General features: G+C 36.1%; 1 protein-coding gene across 3 annotated transcripts in view; it reads right to left on the bottom strand.

Moving 5' to 3' along the window:
* Positions 1–23,647, bottom strand: part of LOC106869316 (choline transporter-like protein 2) — a 160,334-nt gene that overhangs the window by 95,737 nt on the left and 40,950 nt on the right. The window contains exons 1-2 of one of the 3 annotated variants that reach the window (XM_014915009.3): positions 21,658–21,773; positions 17,960–18,097 (exon numbers count right to left, since the gene is read on the bottom strand). The exons of the other annotated variants lie outside the window; for them this stretch is intronic. Of the exons in view, the coding sequence (XP_014770495.1) occupies positions 17,960–18,005 (46 nt within the window). The 5' untranslated portion in view covers positions 18,006–18,097; positions 21,658–21,773. Of the gene's footprint in view, positions 1–17,959; positions 18,098–21,657; positions 21,774–23,647 lie in introns of those variants that run through there. 3 annotated transcript variants of the gene reach the window in all.

The following is a 23,647-nucleotide window of genomic DNA, read 5'->3' as shown; positions in this document are numbered from 1 at the left end:
AATCTTTTGTCACACATTCTGTGACCTCTTCAGTGACTCACCATCCCACATGTCTCCACATAAAGAAGTCTACACATTTCAGAGGTAAATGAAAGAACTCTCTAAAGAACTGTTTATTCCATAAATGTTATTGGCCTCTTAATTAAACCTCTTGAATTTTGGTTATACTCAATGGTTTTGTTTGTTATTTTCAACTTTTCTGACTTCTTTGACCACTGCTCTATGCAAGGTGCTTTGCTGAGCTCAACTCCACAGTCTTCTGAGCCATCAGACACAGACTGTTGTGTTGTAGGTGGTTTTGGGAGGCTGCATGCTGCGAAACGATATATAAACACACACACACATACATATATATACACACACACACGCACATTATATATATAAATATATATATATATAAATAAATATATATATATATATATCATTTGTAGAAAACAGGAAAGAAAAAGGATTGTTTGTAGAAAACATAAATCTGAAAGAAGCACACTCTAAGATGTAGAGCAGTATGTATCAAAAATGGGGAAGGCTGGTTTATAGGATTACCTTAGGTTTCCCATCCATAAAGGGTTCAGCTTTGGGATCTGATGATACGCCATAAAGCTTAATCGTTTATGGACAGGGAACCTAAGGTATTCCCATAAACCGGCCTTCCCCATTTTCAATATATATATATATATATATAATATAATATAGGATAAATTCTTTATAAGGATTTATCAAGTAGTCAGCGTGAAAAAACCTCATAATGAAAAAATAACGAAAAATTTCGTAATGAAAAAAATTCATCGTTTCTTCATAGATATATTTAATTATATATAAAAAGGGCATTAACTGTGTATTAATGCCTCACGCTATCGAGGGACTAAATAAGTAAAAAAAACTACCAAAAAACTACTATATATATAATACATATAATAATATGATTTATATAAATAAAATAGATACATAAGATAACCGTGAAATATACCAAATATTGGTATGCTTTGATTTATTTTGATTCTAATTCCACAATGTTGAATGTACTTACAGCCAGTTTCTTAAACATAAAGGATGTAATATAACTCAGCTCTTTCTATTATTTTCTTCTTGTCATCTTTACCCTTTGAAAGGACTCAGTCTGAAACCTTGGATACTCCATAACCCAAAACAATTTCCCTGCACTCTTACTGTTGCCTTTTCCAAATAACACATTTATTTATGTTGTTTAACCTAAGATCAGCTATGATTGAGATGACCTATGACCACAGATAGTCCATCAGTGACCAACCAGTCATTTTATGTTTTTTTTTTTACCCCTGATCTGTGTGTTTATCTATTACTATTTGATACAATGTGTCCAACAATGATGATGATCATCATCGTCATTTAATGTCTGCCTTCCATGCAGGCATGGGTTGGATGGTTTGACAGGAGCCAGCCAGGTAGAAGACTACACCAAGCTACTGTGATAAGTGCTAATTTTGTAAATATTTCTCATGCTGTACAAAAAAAAAAAAAAAATTGATACTATAAACATCATTCAGTAGACTGACAGAAATATAATAGATACTAATTTTTCAATGAAACAAGGCCACAAATTGTAAGGGGAGTGGATAGTATAATGTTTAGGAAAAAGGAAGTGGATAGGTATACTTGCGTGCACGTGCGCGCACACACACACACACACACACTATTCAGATATGTCATTAATTCTGAAAATAGGAAAGTCAAACAAGGTGAGATATTAACTCAAAATAAGATGAAATATGAAGGGACTTAATCAAGTATTGATTTCTAAGCTAGGCAACGAGGCCACAAACTGTTGTTAGGAAGGATAGTCAATTGTGTCAACTTGAGTGTTTTACTGGTATTTAATTTTCCATCTCCAGTATTTTACTAGTACTCTAATTTTAAGATGGTAAGGTCTAAGTTGAGAGAGATTTAGCTACTACTAGCATGTTGAATGACTATATAGAGGCTCCCCTCTTTGCCTCAACTGATTTGTGTACTTATCAAAAGTATCTCTACAGAAATTTCCTTCAATCAACAATACTGTGTAGAAGAGGATATTTGTAGTTCACTATTTTTCGTATCCTGATGGAACCTATCTATGGTTACACAAACTGCTAGAAATAGCAACAAATTTTCCCTTTTTTTATTATATCAACAGAAATTTTATAATTTTAAAAGCTGATAAAAAAAAAAAAAGGAAGAAAGTATCATGAGATACCTGTATCTTTCTTAAGACCAAAAGTAGCATAAGCAATGGGAAATGTATTCAGCTAAAAATTTAAAGAAAAGTTTGAAGGCTGCTTGTAGAGAGTTTGTATTGTATGCCTCAGAGCTTGACAATAAAAAATTAAAATGAAAACTAATGAGTAGAAATACCATTGAAAACACACACATGCACTCTCAAACACACTTAAACACTTGAGCACCAACTTTATATATCTACTACCTACAATTTCCCAGGTGAATTCTTCCTGTCTAAATTTATTTTTCAACTTAATGACCATCAGTATATATTTTGACCACATCTAACTATTACAATCATGATGCTAAATCATCATACATTCCGCACAGTAAATCAAATTAGATTTGTTATTTCTGTTCTCAGCATGTCATTAACCCTCTAACACCAAAACAATCAGTATGCAGAAAAATAAATCTTTTCTTGCTCTTTTTCAGCTCATTTAAGGATAATGATTATGTCAGATGTAAGAAAATTAAAATTCCTTGCACTATTTATTAAATTATTCAAATATCAAAAGTTCTGAAACAATTGCCATATATTGCATGTAACAGTAAAATTCAAAAGTCAAGAATCCTTATAACTTATCCAAACTTTCAATTTCATTTTCTTCATATAAGAGTGTTGTAACTGAAGTGCCAAGAAATAAATATAATATGCACTATGTGGTTAATAAGAATACCTAAATTTAATTAGCTTAGTAATACTTTCAACATTTGCTAAAAAGCTTATGAATAAATTTTCATTTACGGTGGCACGTAAAATACACAATTTTGAGTGTGGCCATTGCCAGTACCACCTGACTGGCCTTTGTGCCGGTGGCACGTAAAAACACCCACTACACTCTCAGAGTGGTTGGCTTTAGGAAGGGCATCCAGCTGTAGAAACTCTGCCAAATCAGATTGGAGCCTGGTGTAGCCATCTGGTTCACCAGTCTTCAGTCAAATCGTCCAACCCATGCTAGCATGGAAAGCGGACATTAAATGATGATGATGATGATGATTAATAGATTTTCTACTTTATAGACCTAGAGATACTTTCAGTCAGTATTTATCTCTCTTAACAGTTTCTGCATTCTTTTTTTTATTATCTTCCATCATGACCTTATTTTATTGACCTTCAAATCTCAATTTCATATATATATATATATATATATATATATATATATATATATATATATATATATATATATATATATATATAATGAAAGGCCCATGAAAAGCATCCTTAATTCCTCTGTGATAACATGCAGAACTATAATGAACAGGAAAGAGCTGAGGATTAACCATTGATGAATCAACCCTACCTGCACACAAAATTCATCACCGAACTCATTGTTGACTGAGCCTCTGTACATGGCTTGTATCAGCCTTCACAAGTGGTTCATAAACACCCAGGTTCCTTAGTGATCACCAGATTATAGAGTGTGACATTCTGTCAAAGACCTTATCCAAGATGATGAATGCTAATGTTTTTGACTTAGCTAAATACTTATTTCTCTTGCAGTTGTCTTACTAGGAAGGTGACAATGGTGGCAATTGTTCCTGGAAAAAAACCAAACTGCATATCATATAGATTACTTCTGTTCCTAAACAATTATGTTATGATTCTTTCCATAAGCTTCATAACCTGATCCAACAATCTCTCTCAAGTGCATCCCCTCTGTCTTTGTAGCAGTTGACATTGATACTGCTATGCCAGTTATCAGGTATAACATCTCTCTGTATTACCCTATTAATTATTCGAGTGACTATCTACTATAATAATACTTGTGTTTTTCTCTGTCCCAACATATGAAGGAAAAAGGAAGGGATGATAGATGAATAAGGAAGGAAGAGGTGATGGCAATTTGGTAGTGGGAGCAATTCAACTGTGTGAGTATATGTGCTTGTATGTAAAAGGGAGGTGTGCAATGGAAGTGGGATGGTGAACATTCAATGCTGAAAAGAAAAATCAAACAACGTTTCAACTCTGTGTGAGTATATGTATGTGCATGTACAAGGGAAGTATGTGAATGTTTGTATGTGTGAACCAGCATCCTTTAAATAACAAACAATGGTCAATGTCACTTCTTGAAAGACAATCACTAGATAACATTGACAAGTGTATTAATTTGATTTACCATCCATATTTATATATAAAATACAATTAGCTGTCATTTTTGATGACACGGGGCCAGCTAGTCATGTATATTACTTCATCTGTATGCTGATAACTTATAACTGAATCTATAGAGAAGAAATTACAGATGGAAACTCAACACCTAAACTACTAGTCTATCACATAACCTCAAAGTTAGGGTGTTGGGCTCATGATCATAAAGTCATTGGTTCAATTCCTGAACTGGGTAGTATGTTGTGTCCTTGAGCAAGGCACTTTGTTCTATATTACCCCAGTCTCCTCATCTGAGTGGTGATGCATCTCTCTCTCTCTCTTCTCCAAGTATTACATCCTTGATGTTCTACTGGATCATGTATGGGAGAGTCAAGAGGGTGTTTGTCTGCTGTGGCTACATAGAGTCTAAAACAAGGATTGAAAGCTTGGCACAAGCTACCGGATAATATTTATTTTTGAGTGTCTGCTAACACACACACACACACACACACACACACACACTAGAACCTCTTAATGCTATTGGTGGCCTCCTCTAAAGCAGTGCAAGGTTTTGTAGCCTTCCTCTTTTCCTATCAGGGCAGATTTCCTTCATATCTAACCATGTAGAACTCACCCCTCCACTTCCCAGTAAGGAATGGTCTACACAAGATTTGGGCGCCTGACAATCTGCAAATCATTGAAAACTCTTATCTTCATGAATAATTTCTTAATCTGTTTCACTAGTGACCTATCATCATCATCATCGTTTAACGTTCGCTTTCCATGCTAGCATGGGTTGGACGATTTGACTGAGGACTGGTGAAACCGGATGGCAACACCAGGCTCCAGTCTAATTTGGCAGAGTTTCTACAGCTGGATGCCCTTCCTAACGCCAACCACTCAGAGAGTGTAGTGGGTGCTTTTACGTGTCACCCGCACGAAAATGGCCACGCTCGAAATGGTGTCTTTTATGTGCCACCCGCACAAGCCAGTCCAGGGGCACTGGCAACGATCTCGCTCGAAAATCCTACGGGAGCCAGTCAGGCGGTACTGGCAACGGCCACGCTCAAAATGGTGCATCTCATGTGCCACCCGCACAAGAACCTGTCCAGGGGCACTGGCAACGATCTTACTTGGCTTGCAGGGTCTTCTCACGCACAGCACATTTCCAAAGGTCTCGGTCAGTAGTCATCGCCTCGGTGAGGCCCAATGTACGAAGGTCTTGCCTCACCACCTCAGCCCAGGTCTTCCTGGGCCTACCTCTTCCACGGGTTCCCTCAACTGTTAGGGTGTGGCACTTTTTCACGCAGCTATCCTCATCCATTCTCACCACGTCCATACCAGCGCAATCGTCTCTCTTGCACGCCACAACTGATGCTTCTAATGTTCAGCTTTTCTCTCAAGATACTTACACTCTGACGGGTATTCACATTGACATTACACATCCAATGGAGCATACTGGCTTCATTCCTTGCGAGCTTACGTATGTCCTCAGCAGTTATAGCCCATGTTTCACTGCCATGTAGCATGGCTGTTCGTACGCATGCGTCATACAGTCTGCCTTTTACTCTGAGTGAGAGTCCCTTTGTCGCCAGCAGGGGTAAGAGCTCTCTAAACTTTGCCCAGGCTATTCTTATTCTAGCAGCTACACTTTCAGCGCACCCACCCCCACTACTAACTTGGTCGCCCAGATAGCGGAAGCTATCGACTACCTCTAGTTTTTCACCCTGGAATGAGATAGAAGTTGTTTCCTGTTTGTTTACAGTCTTTATTGCACCTGAACATCTGCCACAAACAAAAACTAACTTGCTAGTTAACCTGCCTTTGATGTTGCTGCACCTCTTATGTGTCCATAGCTTGCACCGGGTACATCTTATAGAGTTACTACCTACTCCTTTTCTACATACTGAGCAGGGCCATCTACCTGAAGGGGTTTGTGTTTTATCTACCTTCCTACTTATTAGGATTTTGGTTTTAGCTAGGTTGACTCTAAGGCCCTTCAGTTCTAGACCTTGCTTCCACACCTGAAACTTCTCCTCTAGTTCTGATAGTGACTCCGCAATTAGGGCAAGGTCATCAGCATAGAGGAGCTCCCAGGGGCAACCTGTCTTGAACTCCTCTGTGATTGCCTGGAGGACTATGATAAATAAGAGGGGGCTGAGGACGGAACCTTGGTGGACCCCTACCTCTACCCGGAATTCATTGCTGTACTCATTTCCAACCCTCACCTTACTGGCAGCATCTCTGTACATGGCTCGCACAGCTCTCACTAACCATTCTTCTATCCCAAGTTTCCTCATTGACCACCAGATAAGGGATCGGGGGACCCTGTCAAAGGCTTTCTCCATGTCAACGAAAGCCAGGTACAGAGGTTTATCCTTAGCTAGGTATTTCTCCTGCAACTGTCTCACTAGAAATAAGGCATCAGTAGTGCTTTTACCTGGCACGAACCCAAACTGCATCTCATCTAAATTGATTCGCTCCCTAATTAGTTGGGCTATGACCCTCTCTGTAACTTTCATAACCTGATCTAACAGCTTGATGCCTCTGTAATTATTTGTATCTAAAGCGTCACCTTTACCTTTGTAGCAGTTGACTATGATGCTGCTACACCAGTCATTGGGTATGACTCCCTCGTGTATCACCTGGTTCGTAATACGGGTGACTAGGCTATAGCCAACACTGCCAGATATTTTGAGCATCTCTGCAGTGATTCCTGATGGGCCGGGGGCTTTCCCGGTCTTCATACTCTTAATTGCTTTATCTACCCTGGTACTATCAACTCGGATAGCTGGTCCCTCTATTGGGTCGACATACAGCAGGCTCTCTTTCTCCCATTCATTCTCTTTAGACCAAAATAACTACTGATGTAAGTAGAGCTAATTTAGTAACATGAATTTTGTATTGAAAAGAAATTGTTTTTTATTATTGTTGTTGTATCACAAAGCAAGAGATAACTTCCTGCCAAGATACATACCAGTTTGTTGAAGTTGATTCACTTTTTTATCTTCATTAATACTTTTGAGTAATAAAAAACATGTATGTCTCACTATCTCATTCTCCCTAGGATATGCAGTGTGTTGTCCCAAGTCGAATTTTTGTAATTAATATCCTTATTAAAGAAATTAAAACTGGATCTGCAGAAACAGTAGAATGCCAGATCTTTTGGTACTGCTTAATTCTGTTCTTTTTTGTGCCAAGTTCAAATCTCACTTAGATCAACTTTGCCTTTGATCCTTTCAAGCTTGATGAAATATGTGCCGGTTAAATATGATTGACTCAGTCGATCATGTCCTACCCAAATATGTGGTCTTGCGTCAAAGCTATAAATTATTATTACTGGCACTCCATCAGTTATGACGATGAAGATCCCAGTTGATCTGATCCATGGGATTGCCTGCTTGTGAGATTAATGTGCATGTAGCTGAGCAATCCCCAGAAATGCATACTCTTAATGTAGTTCTCAGGGAGATTCAACATGACACAGAATGTGACAAGGCTGGCTCTTTAAAATATAGACACTACTCAGTTTTGCCAGCTGGGTGGACTGGAGCAATATGAAATAAAGAGTCCTGCTCAAGGACACAAAACGCTGGTGGGAATTGAACTCCCGACCTTACGATTGTAAGCCGAACACCCTAATCACAAAACCATATGCTTATTTGAAAGGAAATAAATGTAAACAGCAACAGAACTGATTGGAATTTTGTGGACTCTAATAATATAGACACAGGACCAATGGAAAGATTTGAACAGTCAAACTAATAGCAAAAACTTACCTATATGGTTAAACATTTTAAGTAGGCTAGGTCAGTTCTGGCTATGCAGACCTATATACATAACTAATTGGACAAATAATGAGGTACAACCCACAGACCTATTATGCTGGAAATACAATGCCTCTGTCTGGTTTGAGGATATACTGCATACTCCTTCATGCAGTGATGAATTGAATGGAGTGCCAGAATGCAATGAGACATTCCCCATTCTGTCCAGTCTATTTCCGAATAAGCTTGACAGAATAAACTGAATGCCTGCTGCTGTTATCTGTTGTTGTTTATCCTGAATCAACCTGACCAAGCAGACTTGTGATCAGTGGCATTCCATTTTTGACCATCCTGTAATTTTCCTTTGTGCATGAAACCTAAGATCACATTACCTAATGTGTCTCTTTATCAATGGAATGTGATTTAAGGGGAATTTCACTGCTATTTCTAGCAAATTAAGCAATCAAATAGATGTTCCCACTTCTGGTGAGGGTTATGATGGGAGCAAGCAAGGTGGATTCAGTCAGAGCACAACAATTACTATTTTTCTGCACTTAATATTGGTTGACAAATTCATTTGCCAGATACAATTTTTGCCCATTATAAGTTTTAAATTCAGAAATTAATATTTTCTTTCACTTATAGGCGTAGGAGTGGCTGTGTGGTAAGTAGCTTGCTTATGAACCACATAGTTCCGGGTTCAGTTCCACTGCGTGGCACCTTGGGCAAGTGTCTTTAACCTTTTGAGGAAATAAGGACAATCAAAACACCATCTTATGGAAGCAGAGGTAGTGACATCAATGCAAACACTACTCCTCTAGGTCTTCAAGTTACTAAATGATGACGTTAAGAATGCACAAATGTAAATTCCATTAAAGCAATATCTCAATGACATTAAATTAAACAACACTGTGATGTTAAAACAATTCAAGAGGAAAACAACCAAAAAAAAAAAAAATAAATAAATATTAATATGCAAGAAGATAAATTAAGTTAGGTGCTGACTATTTGCACTTTTGTTGTTGAGACATAACTTCTATTTAGAAACCTGAAATTCCTGAACTGAAATAATATAAATTTTTCATTTCATCTCCTGGCTATTTATGTGTAATTAGTCATAGTCTTATTTATTTAGATTGGTTATAACCAAAATAATTATTTACATCTCACATTAAATTTCAGGAAAATAAATACTGCTATAATCTAACTTCTACCTAACAAAAACTTTCAGTTATATTGGCTCAGAATGCAATGCTATTGGCTTATCCATATATTTGTTTTATGTTAGAAATAGGAAGTAGGGAGTTAAATTCATAAATTTAGAAATAAAATGATATATGTGTGTCCAAAATTATACTTAGCTTTTCAAAAATATGTGTCTAACATACAAAAAGAATATTACAAGTTTCCAAATTACCAAATTCGATAGAAATTAGTCAGATAAAATTCAGCCATGTCAAGAAACTGCAAAATTTTTACAGCGAAAAACAGTCAGGGCACCAAAATTCATTATTTCAATAATACTGCTCCTAAGGAAATAATGTTAACAATTAATATTAATTAATCCGGGTGTTTTAAAGTGACAGTTATAGTTATATCAGCAGGTGAAAAACAGTAGTGATAGTGTCATAAGGGTCAAAATAGAAGCTACACTTTAAACTTTGTGCTACATAATTTAATTGCATTTTTTACATTTGTAACTAAATTTGGCAATAACAATAGTTGTTTTATGCTCATTTCTTTTTATTCTAGTACAATGTCTAACCAACTGTCATGGTCTATCATTTGATATAGCAGAGGAAACTGCTAATCTTTATAGTTAGATATCTATCCTCTTTCTTTTCTTTCCTTTCCTGAGCGACCAATAACACTGTACTTATTCCACGCCCTCACATTGTTTTTTCGTGTTTTTTCTTGCTTGTTCATGTTTGGATTGACTATAATCTTTATAGTTAGATATACAATAGCAGAGGAAACTGCTAATCTCCATAGTTAGATATCTTTTACTTTTCTAGCGATAGTATTTACAGCTGAATGCTCTTCCTTCCACCAACTGCTTTTCAGTGGAGACTGGGTGCTTTTTATCATGTCACTGGTACTAGAGAGGTATTCTGTCAAGACTAAAGAATCCTTTTTGCCCATTATAAGTTTTAAATTCAGAAATTAATATTTTCTTTCACTTATAGGCGTAGGAGTGGCTGTGTGGTAAGTAGCTTGCTTATGAACCACATGGTTCCGGGTTCAGTTCCACTGCGTGGCACCTTGGGCAAGTGTCTTCTACTATAGCCTTGGGCCGACCAAAGCCTTGTGAGTGGATTTAGTAGACGGAAACTGAAAGAAGCCTGTCGTATATATGTACATATATGTGTATGTGTGTGTATATGTTTGTGTGTCTGTGTTTGTCCCCCCAACATCGCTTGACAACTGATAGAATAAGTACTAGGCTTCCAAAGAATAAGTTCTGGGGTCGATTTGCTCGACTAAAGGTGGTGCTCCAGCATGGCCACAGTCAAATGACTGAAACAAGTAAAAGAGTAAAAGAGAGTTATATTCAACATCATGATAGAGGAAAGCACAGAGGGAGGCATTGAAGACTGATCTCAAGAGGTTAGAGCCTTACAAGTGACATAACACAGATTGAGGTGAATGATGATTTTCTATCATTCAGCCTATGTCTGCATGGAAGAGTGATTATTAAAACAATGATGATGATGATAGATACTATGTCACTAAAGGAAACAAACAAAGAAAGCAAAATATTATTTACAGAAATCTACCAAATTATTAATATTTCATGACTATCATCATCATTATAATCAATAGTTTTGTGGAAAATATCTAGAGATTATTGATTAACTCACAGTAGCATAATGAAACATAATCTTGAACATGTGCTGAATACTGAGCTCTTCTGTTGTCATCAAACTTTACTATACAACATTATGTAATATGTATTAAGGACAGCCAATCTACATAGCCAATAGCCATCTAAAAGTTGCTTTAATGCTGGCTTCTCATAAACACATTTATGAAGAAAACAGCTGAAAATAGAAGACTAATAAATTATGAGCAGTCACGATATAACGACATTGGTATGAAGATGTTATGTAAAATGCTACTACTCACAAATGCATACAATTAAAAAAGAAAAAGGATGGTTTTGCAAAAGGAGCAATTAGATTAGACCTGAGAATATTAAGTTTCCCTGTTGAGATGACACAGGATAGTGACTCATTTTGGAGAAGATATATATAAACTTTTTCAATAAATGATACAAAAACAGATGTTAAAATGGTATGATCACGATTTGTAAGATAAGGTATCAGTTGTTTGTCTGAGGAGTTGAGAGTTCATCTTATCACTGGTACTGTAGGTTTGCATCAAAGTTTGAAATCATTATCATTCATGTTAGATGGCTTTGCAGTATTCATTCCGGCTGTTTGTGAGTCAAGTTGAAATCCTGCCATGGTCTGCTTTGCCTTACATCCTTCTGAGAATGATATGTACCAGCCAAGAAGTAGGGTTACACTTAGTCAACTGTTCACTTTCCCCAATATGTGTGGTCTTGTGCCGATGTCAAAGATCATACCTATTGGTGAAATAATTTTCTAATTTAGACACAAGGCCAATAATTTTAAGGGGAGATTGTTAGTCAATGCCATCAAGTCAATACTTGATCAGTACTTTATTTTTGTCAACCCCAAAAGGATGGAAGGCAAAATTGACTTCTGCAAGATCTGAACTCAGAACACAAACTGGTGCAACAAAATACCACTAAGTATTCTCTCCAACACTATCAACTCTGCCAGCCTATAATAACCCCTTGGTATTACACTGGTAATAAATATTTATTTTTATTCATGTAAGGTATATAATAACATGTTGACTTTTCATGAATTTCTCGTTTTCAAACTGAGTCACTTCCAATCAGATGTTTCTAGACATTTTCAAAATGAGGATCATTTTTTTGTCAGGTAAATCATCATCATCGTTTAACGTCTGCTTTCCATGCTAGCATGGGTTGGACGATTTGACTGAGGACTGGCAAGCCAGAAGGGTGCACCAGGCCCCAATCTGATCTGGCAGAGTTTCTACAGCTGGATACCCTTCCTAACGCCAACCACTCCGAGAGTGTAGTGGGTACTTTTATGTGCCACCGGCATGAGGGCCAGTCACACGGTACTGGCAACGGCCACGCTCAAAAAGGTGTTTTTTACATGCCACCTGCACGGGAACCAGTCAGGCGGCACTGGCAACGACCTCACTTGAATAATTTTCTAACGTGCCACCAGCACAAGTGCTAGAAGGCAACGCTGGTAACGATTACGCTCTAATGGTGCTATTTACGGGCCACTAGCACAGAAGCCAGACAGCTGCTTTGGCAATGAATACGCTCAACAGTGCTGTTAGTGCTCCACTGGCATGGTGAGCAGTCATCGACTATGGTTCAATTACAATTTCACTTGCCCCAACAGGTCTTCGCAAGCAGAGTTTTTTGTCCAATGAAGGAGAGGTTGGCATGAGTGCCAGTCGTCGGATTCGGTTCGATTTTGATTTCAGATTTCAAATTCACTTGCCTCAACAGGTCTTCGCAAGCACAGTTTTTAGTGTCCAATGAAGTAAAGATACAGATTAGTGAGCTGGCTACACTTCTAGCAGAGATCACAGATTATGTTCTCACTTGCCTGCGGTGCCCATGACTCTTTTACAGAGCCCTAGGACAAGAGAGAGAGAAAGAAGGCATCCTCAAATGGGAGACCTGGTCTGAATGCTTGCAACAGAGTAGGCTCAGCTAAAGATACCCAGAGTCAAGTGGTGGTGTTAAACCAAATGATAAATTAACCCTTAAGCATTCAGATTATTCTGTCAAATGTAAAGCTTATTTATTCATTGCTCTGAAATTAATCATACATAATCATATAACTTTGATATTATAATTGTTAACTTTTAGAATGACATTGTAGGGTAGGTGCAAGATGCCAAATCTAGTTGGTTTGAATATAAAACAGGTAAAATACTTTGGCTGGATATGGCTGATTTAAATGCTAAAGGGTTAAATCTACTAACCAATATATTTGGGCCCAAGCTATTATACTGATTGGTTTCTTGAAACCTCCCTGCTATAAATGCCTCATTTGAATGATCACTAATGATTTAAAGTAAAGAGTTTAAACTTGTTGCTGTTAAGTGGTCATGTACCATCATATTGTTATAAGTAGGTTAAGCTTGAAAAACGACAAAATATGAAGTCAAGAAATTCAGTTCATTACTTAGCAGATACAAAATATTTAGATGATAGTTTAGCCACAAGTCAGCCATGACCATTCCCATCTATTTTTTTTTTTTTTGAAACAGTGGATCTAGGACCACATCATCCAGCATACCCCTCCTTGTCTTAAAGATTGTCAAGTGTGATTTGAAGCAGATTTGAATGTTATTTCTAGAAATTCAAGTAAGTACATACAAGTTTCTTCATTGTTGATTGCTATAGAAGTGTTTGTCAGGTTGAATAAAACCTAAGTCAACCTTGATTGAGCAGACCTATGATCAAATGACTTCCAGCCTTGACTATCCCATTGTTTTGTATATTCATGACAACATCATTCAAATGTTCTTTCTTTAAGATGACAGGCTATGATCAGAGCCATCTTAACAATATTATAGGCCCCAGGGTAAATCAGTGCACTGGACTCTTAGAGTATATACTTCTTTACAGCAAGTCAAAACATACATAGATCCATAAGGCCCCTAAGCAACTGCCCAGTGTGTCAATGCTTTAAGATGGCATTGGTTATGATTTGAAGAGATTTGACTGCTGTTTCTTGGTGGTTTAGTGATCACAAAGAGGTGTCTTTGTGATCATGAGCAACTAATCTGGCACCCCCACCAGGCCAACCTGGTGAGGAAGGTTGTTAAAAACCAAGCAGGATATAAAAAAAAAAGGCCTGTCAAGAGGATGGATGAACCCAATGTTGGTCCAACAGCTATCTGGTAATAGCATAAGCACTCAAGAAATTCTGGATTGGTATCCAGCATGCTGGAAAACCACTGGGTGTGAGGCATCCTTCAGCTTTTGTTAAAGCATGTCTCTAGGAGAAAGTCACTGATATAAATCAGTGTGCAAGGAATGGTATTAGTCATTTTGGGGATCTTTTGCTGATGCTGAAGATCATGGCACTCCCATGTTCTTGAGCCTGCAAATCATATTGACACTAGATATCTTGCCTTAGCTTGTCTTTAGATCAAGGTGGAGAGGGTCTATGTGGTGTTGCGTAAGCCTTATTAGACCTAAAATTTAGTGTAGACATTGATTTGTCAGTGATGGCTACACTGATATATGAGTTGGCAGCTACCATGTAGGTGTGCTTGTATATGTGTGTGTGTGTGTGTGTGTGTATGTATATACAAACACATATACATGCACACACATACACATACATATGCATGCAGGCACATACACACACACAATGTTGGTATTCATAAATAAATGAAAAAGTACTTAATACTATATTGTACAGTGTAACAGTTTATTTTGGCTGATCCAGTAGCTTGTTACTGTGATATGCAGAGTATTGGCTCTGCTAATATATATATATAAATAAAACAGTATTGTTGGTGTTCTTCAACTTGTAACAAAGAACATTACATTTTTACTCATTTTAAATATTTAGATTTCAGTTACTGAGGAAATGATAGGTATTTATTTTTTAAATATCAATTTTGGAAACAATTGTACAACAGTTATCAAAACAAATCCTGTTAATAATATATTTTAATAAATATATATTATGAAAGATCTGACTAGATTAGAAGAACCAATGCACCAAACAAATGTACCGATGGTTTTAGTTTTGCTGCAGTTACATCCCATTGCTTCATATCAACTAACTTTTTCCTCATGTAAGGTTGATAAAATAAGTACTTTGACAATGTACTAGGGTTGATATAATCAACTAAAACAGCTTTGAAGGTAGTGCCACAGTTTAACACAACACTCTTAAGGATATAGCAAGGTTTAAACTCATGATTCTGTTGAAAAAAATTCTGCACTTCAATACTGTCCTCCCCATATATGTCTATATAGATTTAATATTTAGCTGTGTGAGTGTGTGTGTAAATGTATCTATAAAATATAGAGAGAGTGAGGTAGGCAGATCTTTTCATTCAAGCCAATGAAATAATCTCTTCATAGTCACTCAATCTACATGAAATATCAGTTATATATCAACTCAAATCTACTCTATCATCTTACAAAGAAAAAGAAAGATTGAACAGGTTGGATGAAATAGTTTTAGATATACTGTCAGAAAATTATCTGATGGTCACAGTTAAAATGTCTGATTATAAGGTCTGCTTCATCAGGACTGACTGGAATTTAAATAACATTTTTGTTTTCTCCTGTTAAGAGTTCACTTGACTGTTAAATGCAAAGTCACTTTCTTATCTTTGCAGTTTTTGCTGTTAACATCTTTGATCAATACACAACAGCTGTTACCAGAAAACTGTAGTAACAATTGGATAATTGACCAAATAATCTAGTTACGATTTAGTATTACATGTTAACCGTGTAGGAGTTGTAAATCATCAAAATTCTAGCTGTAGTTAGAAAATGTGAGCAGCAGTTGAGTTAATTTTGTCAAATAAGTAGTCATTTTCTGCAATTTACATTGATATGGGAATGTAAAATTCAAAGTGCAGTTAATTTCACTACTGATACACTTAGTGCATAAGTATAGTGTTGGTAAAAGCAGACAACATTATAGGCCTCCATTCTTTCAAAGAATTGTAATCTGAAGAATCCTGTCTTTCCTCTAATTCATGCATTAATGACCAGAAATACACTATAGTGTTTGCTTAAATGTATATGCAATCAGACTACTAGTTCTGTTTCTTTGTTCATGCTGAATATATTTGCAGTCTGTGTTAGGCAAAAATTCCAATGGTATAGAAATTGTTCCATGTAAATAACAATGAATTGACGATCTGGTGTTCTATACTGATGAAGTTCAAATATGTAGAAACAGCTGGTTTATAAATATTGAAATGTTAAATAAAATGTAATCTTTATACAATAGAATTTAGAATTTAAGTCTCTTGAGAAAAAAAATTTCACTTTAAATACGTCTTTCCCTTACATGAAAAAAAGAAAGAAAAATGGAGGCAAAATCTGCAAACATGCTTTTATGAGAAATAGAAAAAAGTTACAGTGATAACAAAAGAAATCATATATCAGGGAAAAGTTTTCTTTAAATATATTTTTATGCAGCCAAGAAAAACAAGCGTTTCTACATGACCTTTTTAGAGAGTACCTCTTAGACTGGAGAGTTTAATGCAATCAATCTTGGGAGTTGGGGTTGTTTTGTAAATAATGTCATTAAAGGTTTCCAGAAAGAATTACTGGCTCACTTCATTTCTGGTGACAAGGGTGATAAGGAAATCTATGTGTAATTTAGGCAGAATAAGACCCATTATTTCAGTTACCAAAGTGTAGAAGTGGATATCATCGTTTAATGTCCGTTTTCTATGCTGGCATAGGTTGGACAGTTTGACATGAAGCTGGCCAGACTCCAATTGTCTATCAAGGTATGATTTCTATGGCTGTGTATTAAGATGGTAACTTTCACTGCCTTTCTGTTGCAGCTGAGATTATATAAATAAGATTTTGACAAACTATTGATGTTTAATTTTGTTTTTCTTATAACTTTATTCTGCCAAACTTTACTCACAGACTCATTTTGAATTCCTTCTAATCGACTAACTTGGTATTTATCTATATATACTTAGATGCAGGTATGGCTGTATGGTTAAGAAGTTTACTTTGAAACTATAATTCTGGGTTTGATGCCACTGTACAGTACTTTAACCCTCTTGGGACACCCAGGCTGATTGACTGGCCCAAGTGTTACAAGTTAAAAAGACTTTGAGGCCAATCTGTTTGCCCGATGGAACAAATGTTGTGAATGGTTGGTCTTGAAGTGTAATAGCTGATCAGTGATTGTCTTTCTGTAGATGTATCTCAATAGCAAAAAATTTTGGTTTTTTTGGCTACACATTCCAAAACACCATGTCTCAAAAGGGTTATTCAAGTGTTCTCTACTACAATTTGCTAGAAAAAGCAGCTAAGTTTCTTTAACATCATATACCCTCTTAAAGAAAAAAAAGAACTACTGTAACATCTATTATTATAGATCTGTTTGAGCTTGTGTATGAACAATTACAACATTTGTCATTGGTAACGTCTCTTGTTGTTTGCCTGTTGTGACCACTACCAGAATCTACAGACATGCTGAAACAAAGGGAAACTAACTAAAGTTATATAACTATGCTACTTTGTAGAGTAGGCTTAATTTTAATTTTCTTAAGTATCCTTCTGATTTAATTCAGAATGATACATTATAATTACTTGAGAATCAGTGTAAGTAAATTTATTCATTCAAACATGAGCTTTACTGATAATGTAATTATTGCATGAACATAAGTGTCATGTCATTACGTAAATGAGTTTCAATACAGATACATACTTGTGTATATTTCAGATACATACTTGTGTCTATAAAAGCTTAGGTGAGTCCACAATGGAGTATTGCTTTCATATCTGAGACAATGTTGCTACATACACACACACACAAAACTTAGAGTGCATCCAGAAAAGGACCCCATAACTGAATTACACTAAGTCACTTACAGATATGCTTGTCTCTGGTCCATAAACATAATGTATATTGCTTCTGGCTTTTCTACTGCTAATAGAAGGACCTCTTCTCCTTAGAGCTAGCTGGACTCAAGTCACCCCTATAAGGCATTCTCATACCATTTGCCTAGATATGTCCAACCTCACCATCAAACCACATACTATCACTATACTTACCTTCTTTCTCAGAAGCTGGGTCTTCTGGAATTTTCTCCTTGGGCATGTCTTCCCCACAAATGTTGACTTAAAAGTTTCAGAGGAACATTAATGGCATCAATTTCACTGGTCTGCAAAGGCAATGGTTTCTGCCCCTTTCTTCAGATCCAGCAAAGAAAAGAATAGTCTTAACTTATTATCACAAGCAGTTTTAGGAGAGAAAAGTGAGCTAAAACTAAAAAAGTTGCAAAGAAAACATGGGAGCTAGACAGTGGCTTTTTATAATTGAACAATGAATGGACTAGAATTTAAGCATATAACCATCCATCTATTCATTTTCTCTACCCACTATTCCTGAGAGGGATAGAGTCCTCAGGCACCACCTCTACCTATTAGAAGCAACTGTCATTACACTTTCCTGCTGGATTCCCAAGTGTAACCAACTGAGACTATGGATATTATCCAATCATTTAATTTTTGGTCTACTCCTAGATCTCCAACCAGTTGCTTTGGCTTAAAGGATCCGTATTACAATTCTTTCCTGCAACATTTTAATCACTTGTCTATAATACCAGAACAGTGACCTCTCAATGCAGATTAGTAGCTTGACCTAATCTTTGAACTATGCACCCTGTCAAGTAATGTTACTCCAGAGACCCTTCAGAAAGACCTCATTTAGGCTGCTTGTATTCATGACTATACTTTTGTGGTCATTACCTAACATCCATGACCATAGATAATGATGGCCTGCAATTTCATAAATAATTTTACTAAACTGTTAATATGGACCTGTTATGAAATTCTTTCCATTTTCTTTTGACTTAGTAATCATAAAAATAATAGTGCACATCAAGTTACAAACACATATAATTCAATAAAAGTAAATATCTTAAAACTAATATTAAACATTGCTCACTAAAGATTCCCTTATTTGATTTAGACATCCTAAATGCAACATGTTGAAAATGTTTACTTGAGCAACAGTCATATTTTCTCTTTAAAATAGTGAATGGAAAACTATAAAAAAAAGCTAATTAAAAAAAAAAAAAAAATGATGTAAGTGCGTTCATATTACTATTACAGAAAAAAGTAAAACAACTTAAGACTAACAATGACAATTGAAAAGAAGTTAGTCATTTATTACTACAGACTGTCCTCATTTAATGACCGAGTTACGTTCCAACATCCCCGTTGTTAAGCAAATTCGTCGTTAAACGAATATTCATAGGGTACGTATTTTTTTTATAGGTATAGTGTACTGTACATACATATAAAAATAGAATACCGTACTGTATAAAGTATATGCGGTACAGGGCAAGAATCACTAACATAAATTGTTGAAAAATGAATAAGTAACAGTAAGATTATCACAAGGAAAACCTTAAAAGTTAGGATATGGATATTGTATTATTGTAGCTCAGACATCGTAAGTATGTTTGTGATTCCAGGCCCAGTACATAAGATGCCTAATAAACTTTTCTCAGGATTATATAGAAAAGGTGAAAAGGTTTAAAGGAAACTTAAACATAATAACTTTGTTTTACTTTGGATAAAGATTACAAAAGCAACTCATTCTTGACATCAAAATGCATGAAAAATCCCGTCAGTGAATGAGACCTTTCTGATGTCATGTGATGCATGCTTTAAAGCCTGTCGAACTTCTGGCTGCCTCCTTCACTTTAACTTTATCCTTCAAAATAGTAGAGATGGTAGAATGTGCCAGGCCCGTATCGTCTCCGATAGCTCTCACCTTTTTCCCCGCCTTCATAGTCTGTAATGATCTTCATTTCGTGTCAAGGTCAATAGCTCTCCGTTGTTTCTTGGCGCTTCCTGCTGCAGGTAAAGATGTATTCTTCTTCTATGGAGGCATTTTGTAGTATGGGGTGCAAGAGATAATGGAAAAAAGAGACGAAATAGTAATATAGGTACAGAGAGCGTCACTATGTTGCCTGGCTGACCACGGGCAGGAGAGTGAGAGAGTGAGCGTGTCGAAGGGTGAGGCTGGGTGCTCGGGATGTGCTACCATCACGACGGCAGTTCTCGTACAGCACACAATACGACAGTCAAAGTTTTTAAGTTTTCATATTTTGTAAAATATGTAATGATGGCTCGTAAAGTTCGTCGTAACTCCAAGTGGTCGTTAAATGAGGACAGTCTGTACTTTTGGCAAATAGTTTACATACCAACAATATCATGTAATTTGAAATAAAATATGAAATAGACCATCTGTTCAATACACCGCCACACATTTTTCACCAAATTTGGCAAAAATACTCATAACCCTAACCTAAAACTAAAACCAGTACAAATGCACGAACGATAACGGCACTAATTTCATTGAAGGGAAAAGATCCCATTACACCGCCAAAACGTGTTGTTGACAAACCACAGCAGACGTCAGTGATTGGTTGAAATTACCGAAATACGATAACTTTAACACGAAATAACTTTAAAAATAGAAATTTTTCTCAACAACACTGCGAGTAAAAGATGTTTTATATGACACATTCTACCAGTATCCCAAGTTTGAAAGTGTTTCGTTAGGAAACAAATGGTGTCCGCCAAATCAGAAAGATCCGAATTTTGTTGAATTTTAAGTAAACTATTTTCATCTCATTACAACATGTTGGTAGTCTATACAACAGTGGCGTGCAGTCAAGACATGCAAGTCATGCACTGCATAAACTAGTTACTTTGTTTCAAAGGAAACCTATCCAGATTCGATACTTTGCTGTATTTACGTTCTATTCTGCTTCCTTTAGGCATGCTTAAAGAAAAACGCATATGAAATCTTTTGTCATCCCTTCTTATCTTTCAATAACTACCATTTCTCTCCTGCCTATCTGTAAAATCAACGTCTGTAAGATTCTTTATCTCAATAAAATAACTGCGGAAGGCATACTTTGAGAAAAAAGAATATTACAGCTTTGGCTTCTCCCCTCCCTTTCTATCAGTTCTTCTTTATCAACAGTTCTTTGTAATTGATGTTGCTAACGCGACAGGCTCAATGGTTGAATAGGTTTGACTTTTTGACCCGTAAACATTCTAACCAAAACATATCAACAATCCCATAATTCTTAATTAGTCAGCTCAAATGTTGCTGTGACGTTGGAATATCTATTTCGCTCTGTCGTAGGTTTTGAAATTATTATCATTAACCATCTCTGTATTGAACAAATTTTTAAAAATTCTGAAATCAGAAATATATGGCTTATGAATCTTTTGTCGATTTACTAAAATCATCTTTCCGTTTTGTTGAAACTGATTTGCAATTCACACACACATACACTATTACTTTCATAAGATCTCTAGGATTTTCGAAATATTTGTCTAAATGACTGAAATGTGTGTTATAGAAGAAATTTTGAAAAATAGTTTTTCAAAAGAAAAAAAAAAAAAAAGACTTTGAAGGGAAACAATTAATTATAAATGGCACTTGACCAAGACCGAAATTACCCGATTTGCGAAGCTACAGCAAGAAATTCAGGAGACAATTTTACGTTAATTTGTATGAAAAGAAAAAATGGTTAACTGGTAGTGCTACGCTTAATAAGCTATTCTGCTGGCCATGATTGTTGTTTTGTTTAGAAAAAACTATTTGGAATGATAAAGGTAATGATGATTTAAATATATGGCTATGCTAAAACATGAATATTCTCAAAGACATACAAGATCCTTGATAGATCTTAAAACATTCGGGAATGTTCGCATACACTTACAATTAAATGCGTGTAAAAAACAGAGCATACAACATCATGATGAGGAAGTTAGACGAAACAGATCCATTCTGCAACGATTGATTGATGTAGTTACTTTTTTAGGTCGTCAGGATTTATCATTTCAGGATCATTTTGAATCTGAAGAATCTAATAATCGTGGAAATTATAAAGAACTCTGATATTTAATCAGTAAAAATGACGAAAAATGGTAAGCCATAGATACAGCTTCTATCCGGTCTCTCACACGAGCAGCCTGTTCTGATACTTACTGAACGCAGTACATTGAAAGACAATGACGCGCGCGCGCACGCACACACACACACACACGCACACACACACACATTGGAACATGCACACATAAAAATAAACACACACATACATTGAAAGATGTGTGTGTGTGTGTGTGTGTGTATAAATAATTTTCTTTTATATTCTTTAAAATTTTCTTTCATCATTAGGTAAGTGTAATTTACATTCGTTTTCTCTTTGCATGTTGCGATATTTCACATCTTTGCTACTCCCAACAAATGAAAAGAGACGCTAAGTTTTTGTTCAGTGTTTTTAGGGCTTTTTACAATGTTGAATTTTTGCTGTCTTTCATTGTGTGTGTGTGTTTATGTATATGCATGTATGTTCAAAGTGCGCGAGACAGTCTTTTAATGTACGGAGTTCAATAAATATCAGAACAGGCTGCTCGACTGAGTGTCAATTATTTTCCCGAAATTGGCGGGACAATGCAGCTGATTTGTCTTTGACAGCGTAACAAATTAAAACCATGGCCATATTACATAAATAAACGTGTTCTCTTAGTTAAATAATTTCAAAATGATTCGGCTCAACCAATAAGGGCACTGTCATGGTATTAGCTGTCAGAATTGAAAGTAGAACTGACAAGGAACGTTACTGCTGGTTTGAGTTGATTCTTTGGCTACTGACAGCTAATACCATGACTGGCCGGAGCGAGCTATCTGTCTGTCTGTCTGTCTCTCTCTCTATCTATCTATCACTCGAAAGTTATTGGAACAAATTTGACACCTATATCCATGCGTTTGAAAACACACAGAGTATAAGGGTACTACTAAAGCAGAGTGGTCCCGTCCGCGCTAGCTAGTCGTGAGTGGTCGATCCTATTATTTTTAAACTTTAAACTTCTTTTGTTTTCTATTTTGATAAATTCTCTCTGTTGAAAATTATCTTTTTATATTTTAAATAATTTGCAAATTCAGAAAATATATTTTTATATTAAATTTGCGTTTTCTAATTTGATAAATTCTACGGACACAAACAGAGGTGAACGAGTGATAGATAGATAGATAGATAGATATATATAGAGAGAGATAAACAGACAGATAGATAGCTCCGGCTAGTCAGTAGCCAAAGTAGCCAAAGAATCAACTCAAATCATCTTAAACATTATATAAGACAATCTCAGACACACACACACACATATATAAATAAAATTATGATAAAAAAAAATGGTCACTGCTGGATCGCCTTTGTTTATATATATTAGGGCTAAACAACGATATCTATACTATAATTCTCAATACAACAGAACACTGTCTCCCTCATAACCCGCGCGTACGTTTAGCCCAGAGGAACGAAAACAAAAAAAAACAAAAACATGCACACGAAAATAGCATCAGTTCATTAGACCGAAACCCTGTGCTGGGACAGTGAATGTCACGCTCTGACTGAATCCACTTGCCAACTAAAAACCGGTAGACACAAAATGTATAAACATACAAAAATATTTAATAAAAACTGGACAGTGGAGAACAGGTAACATGCTGTGTGGTGGTGTGAACAATCTGATACAACGCCTCTACCTAGTTGAGGTAGAGACGTAGTATGAAAATGTTCTGGGAATTGCATCTTATCGACCGATTGATTATCTACTTGTCTATAAGTTCTGCTGACTTAGAGCTGGCGGGAATAAACAACAACAACTACTACTACTACACACACACAACGCAAATATAATAATATA

This window comes from Octopus bimaculoides, chromosome 1, assembly GCF_046866305.1.
Source record: "Octopus bimaculoides isolate indiv1 chromosome 1, ASM4686630v1, whole genome shotgun sequence".
Classification (NCBI taxonomy): domain Eukaryota; kingdom Metazoa; phylum Mollusca; class Cephalopoda; order Octopoda; family Octopodidae; genus Octopus; species Octopus bimaculoides.
This window is presented reverse-complemented; position numbering and strand designations above follow the sequence as displayed.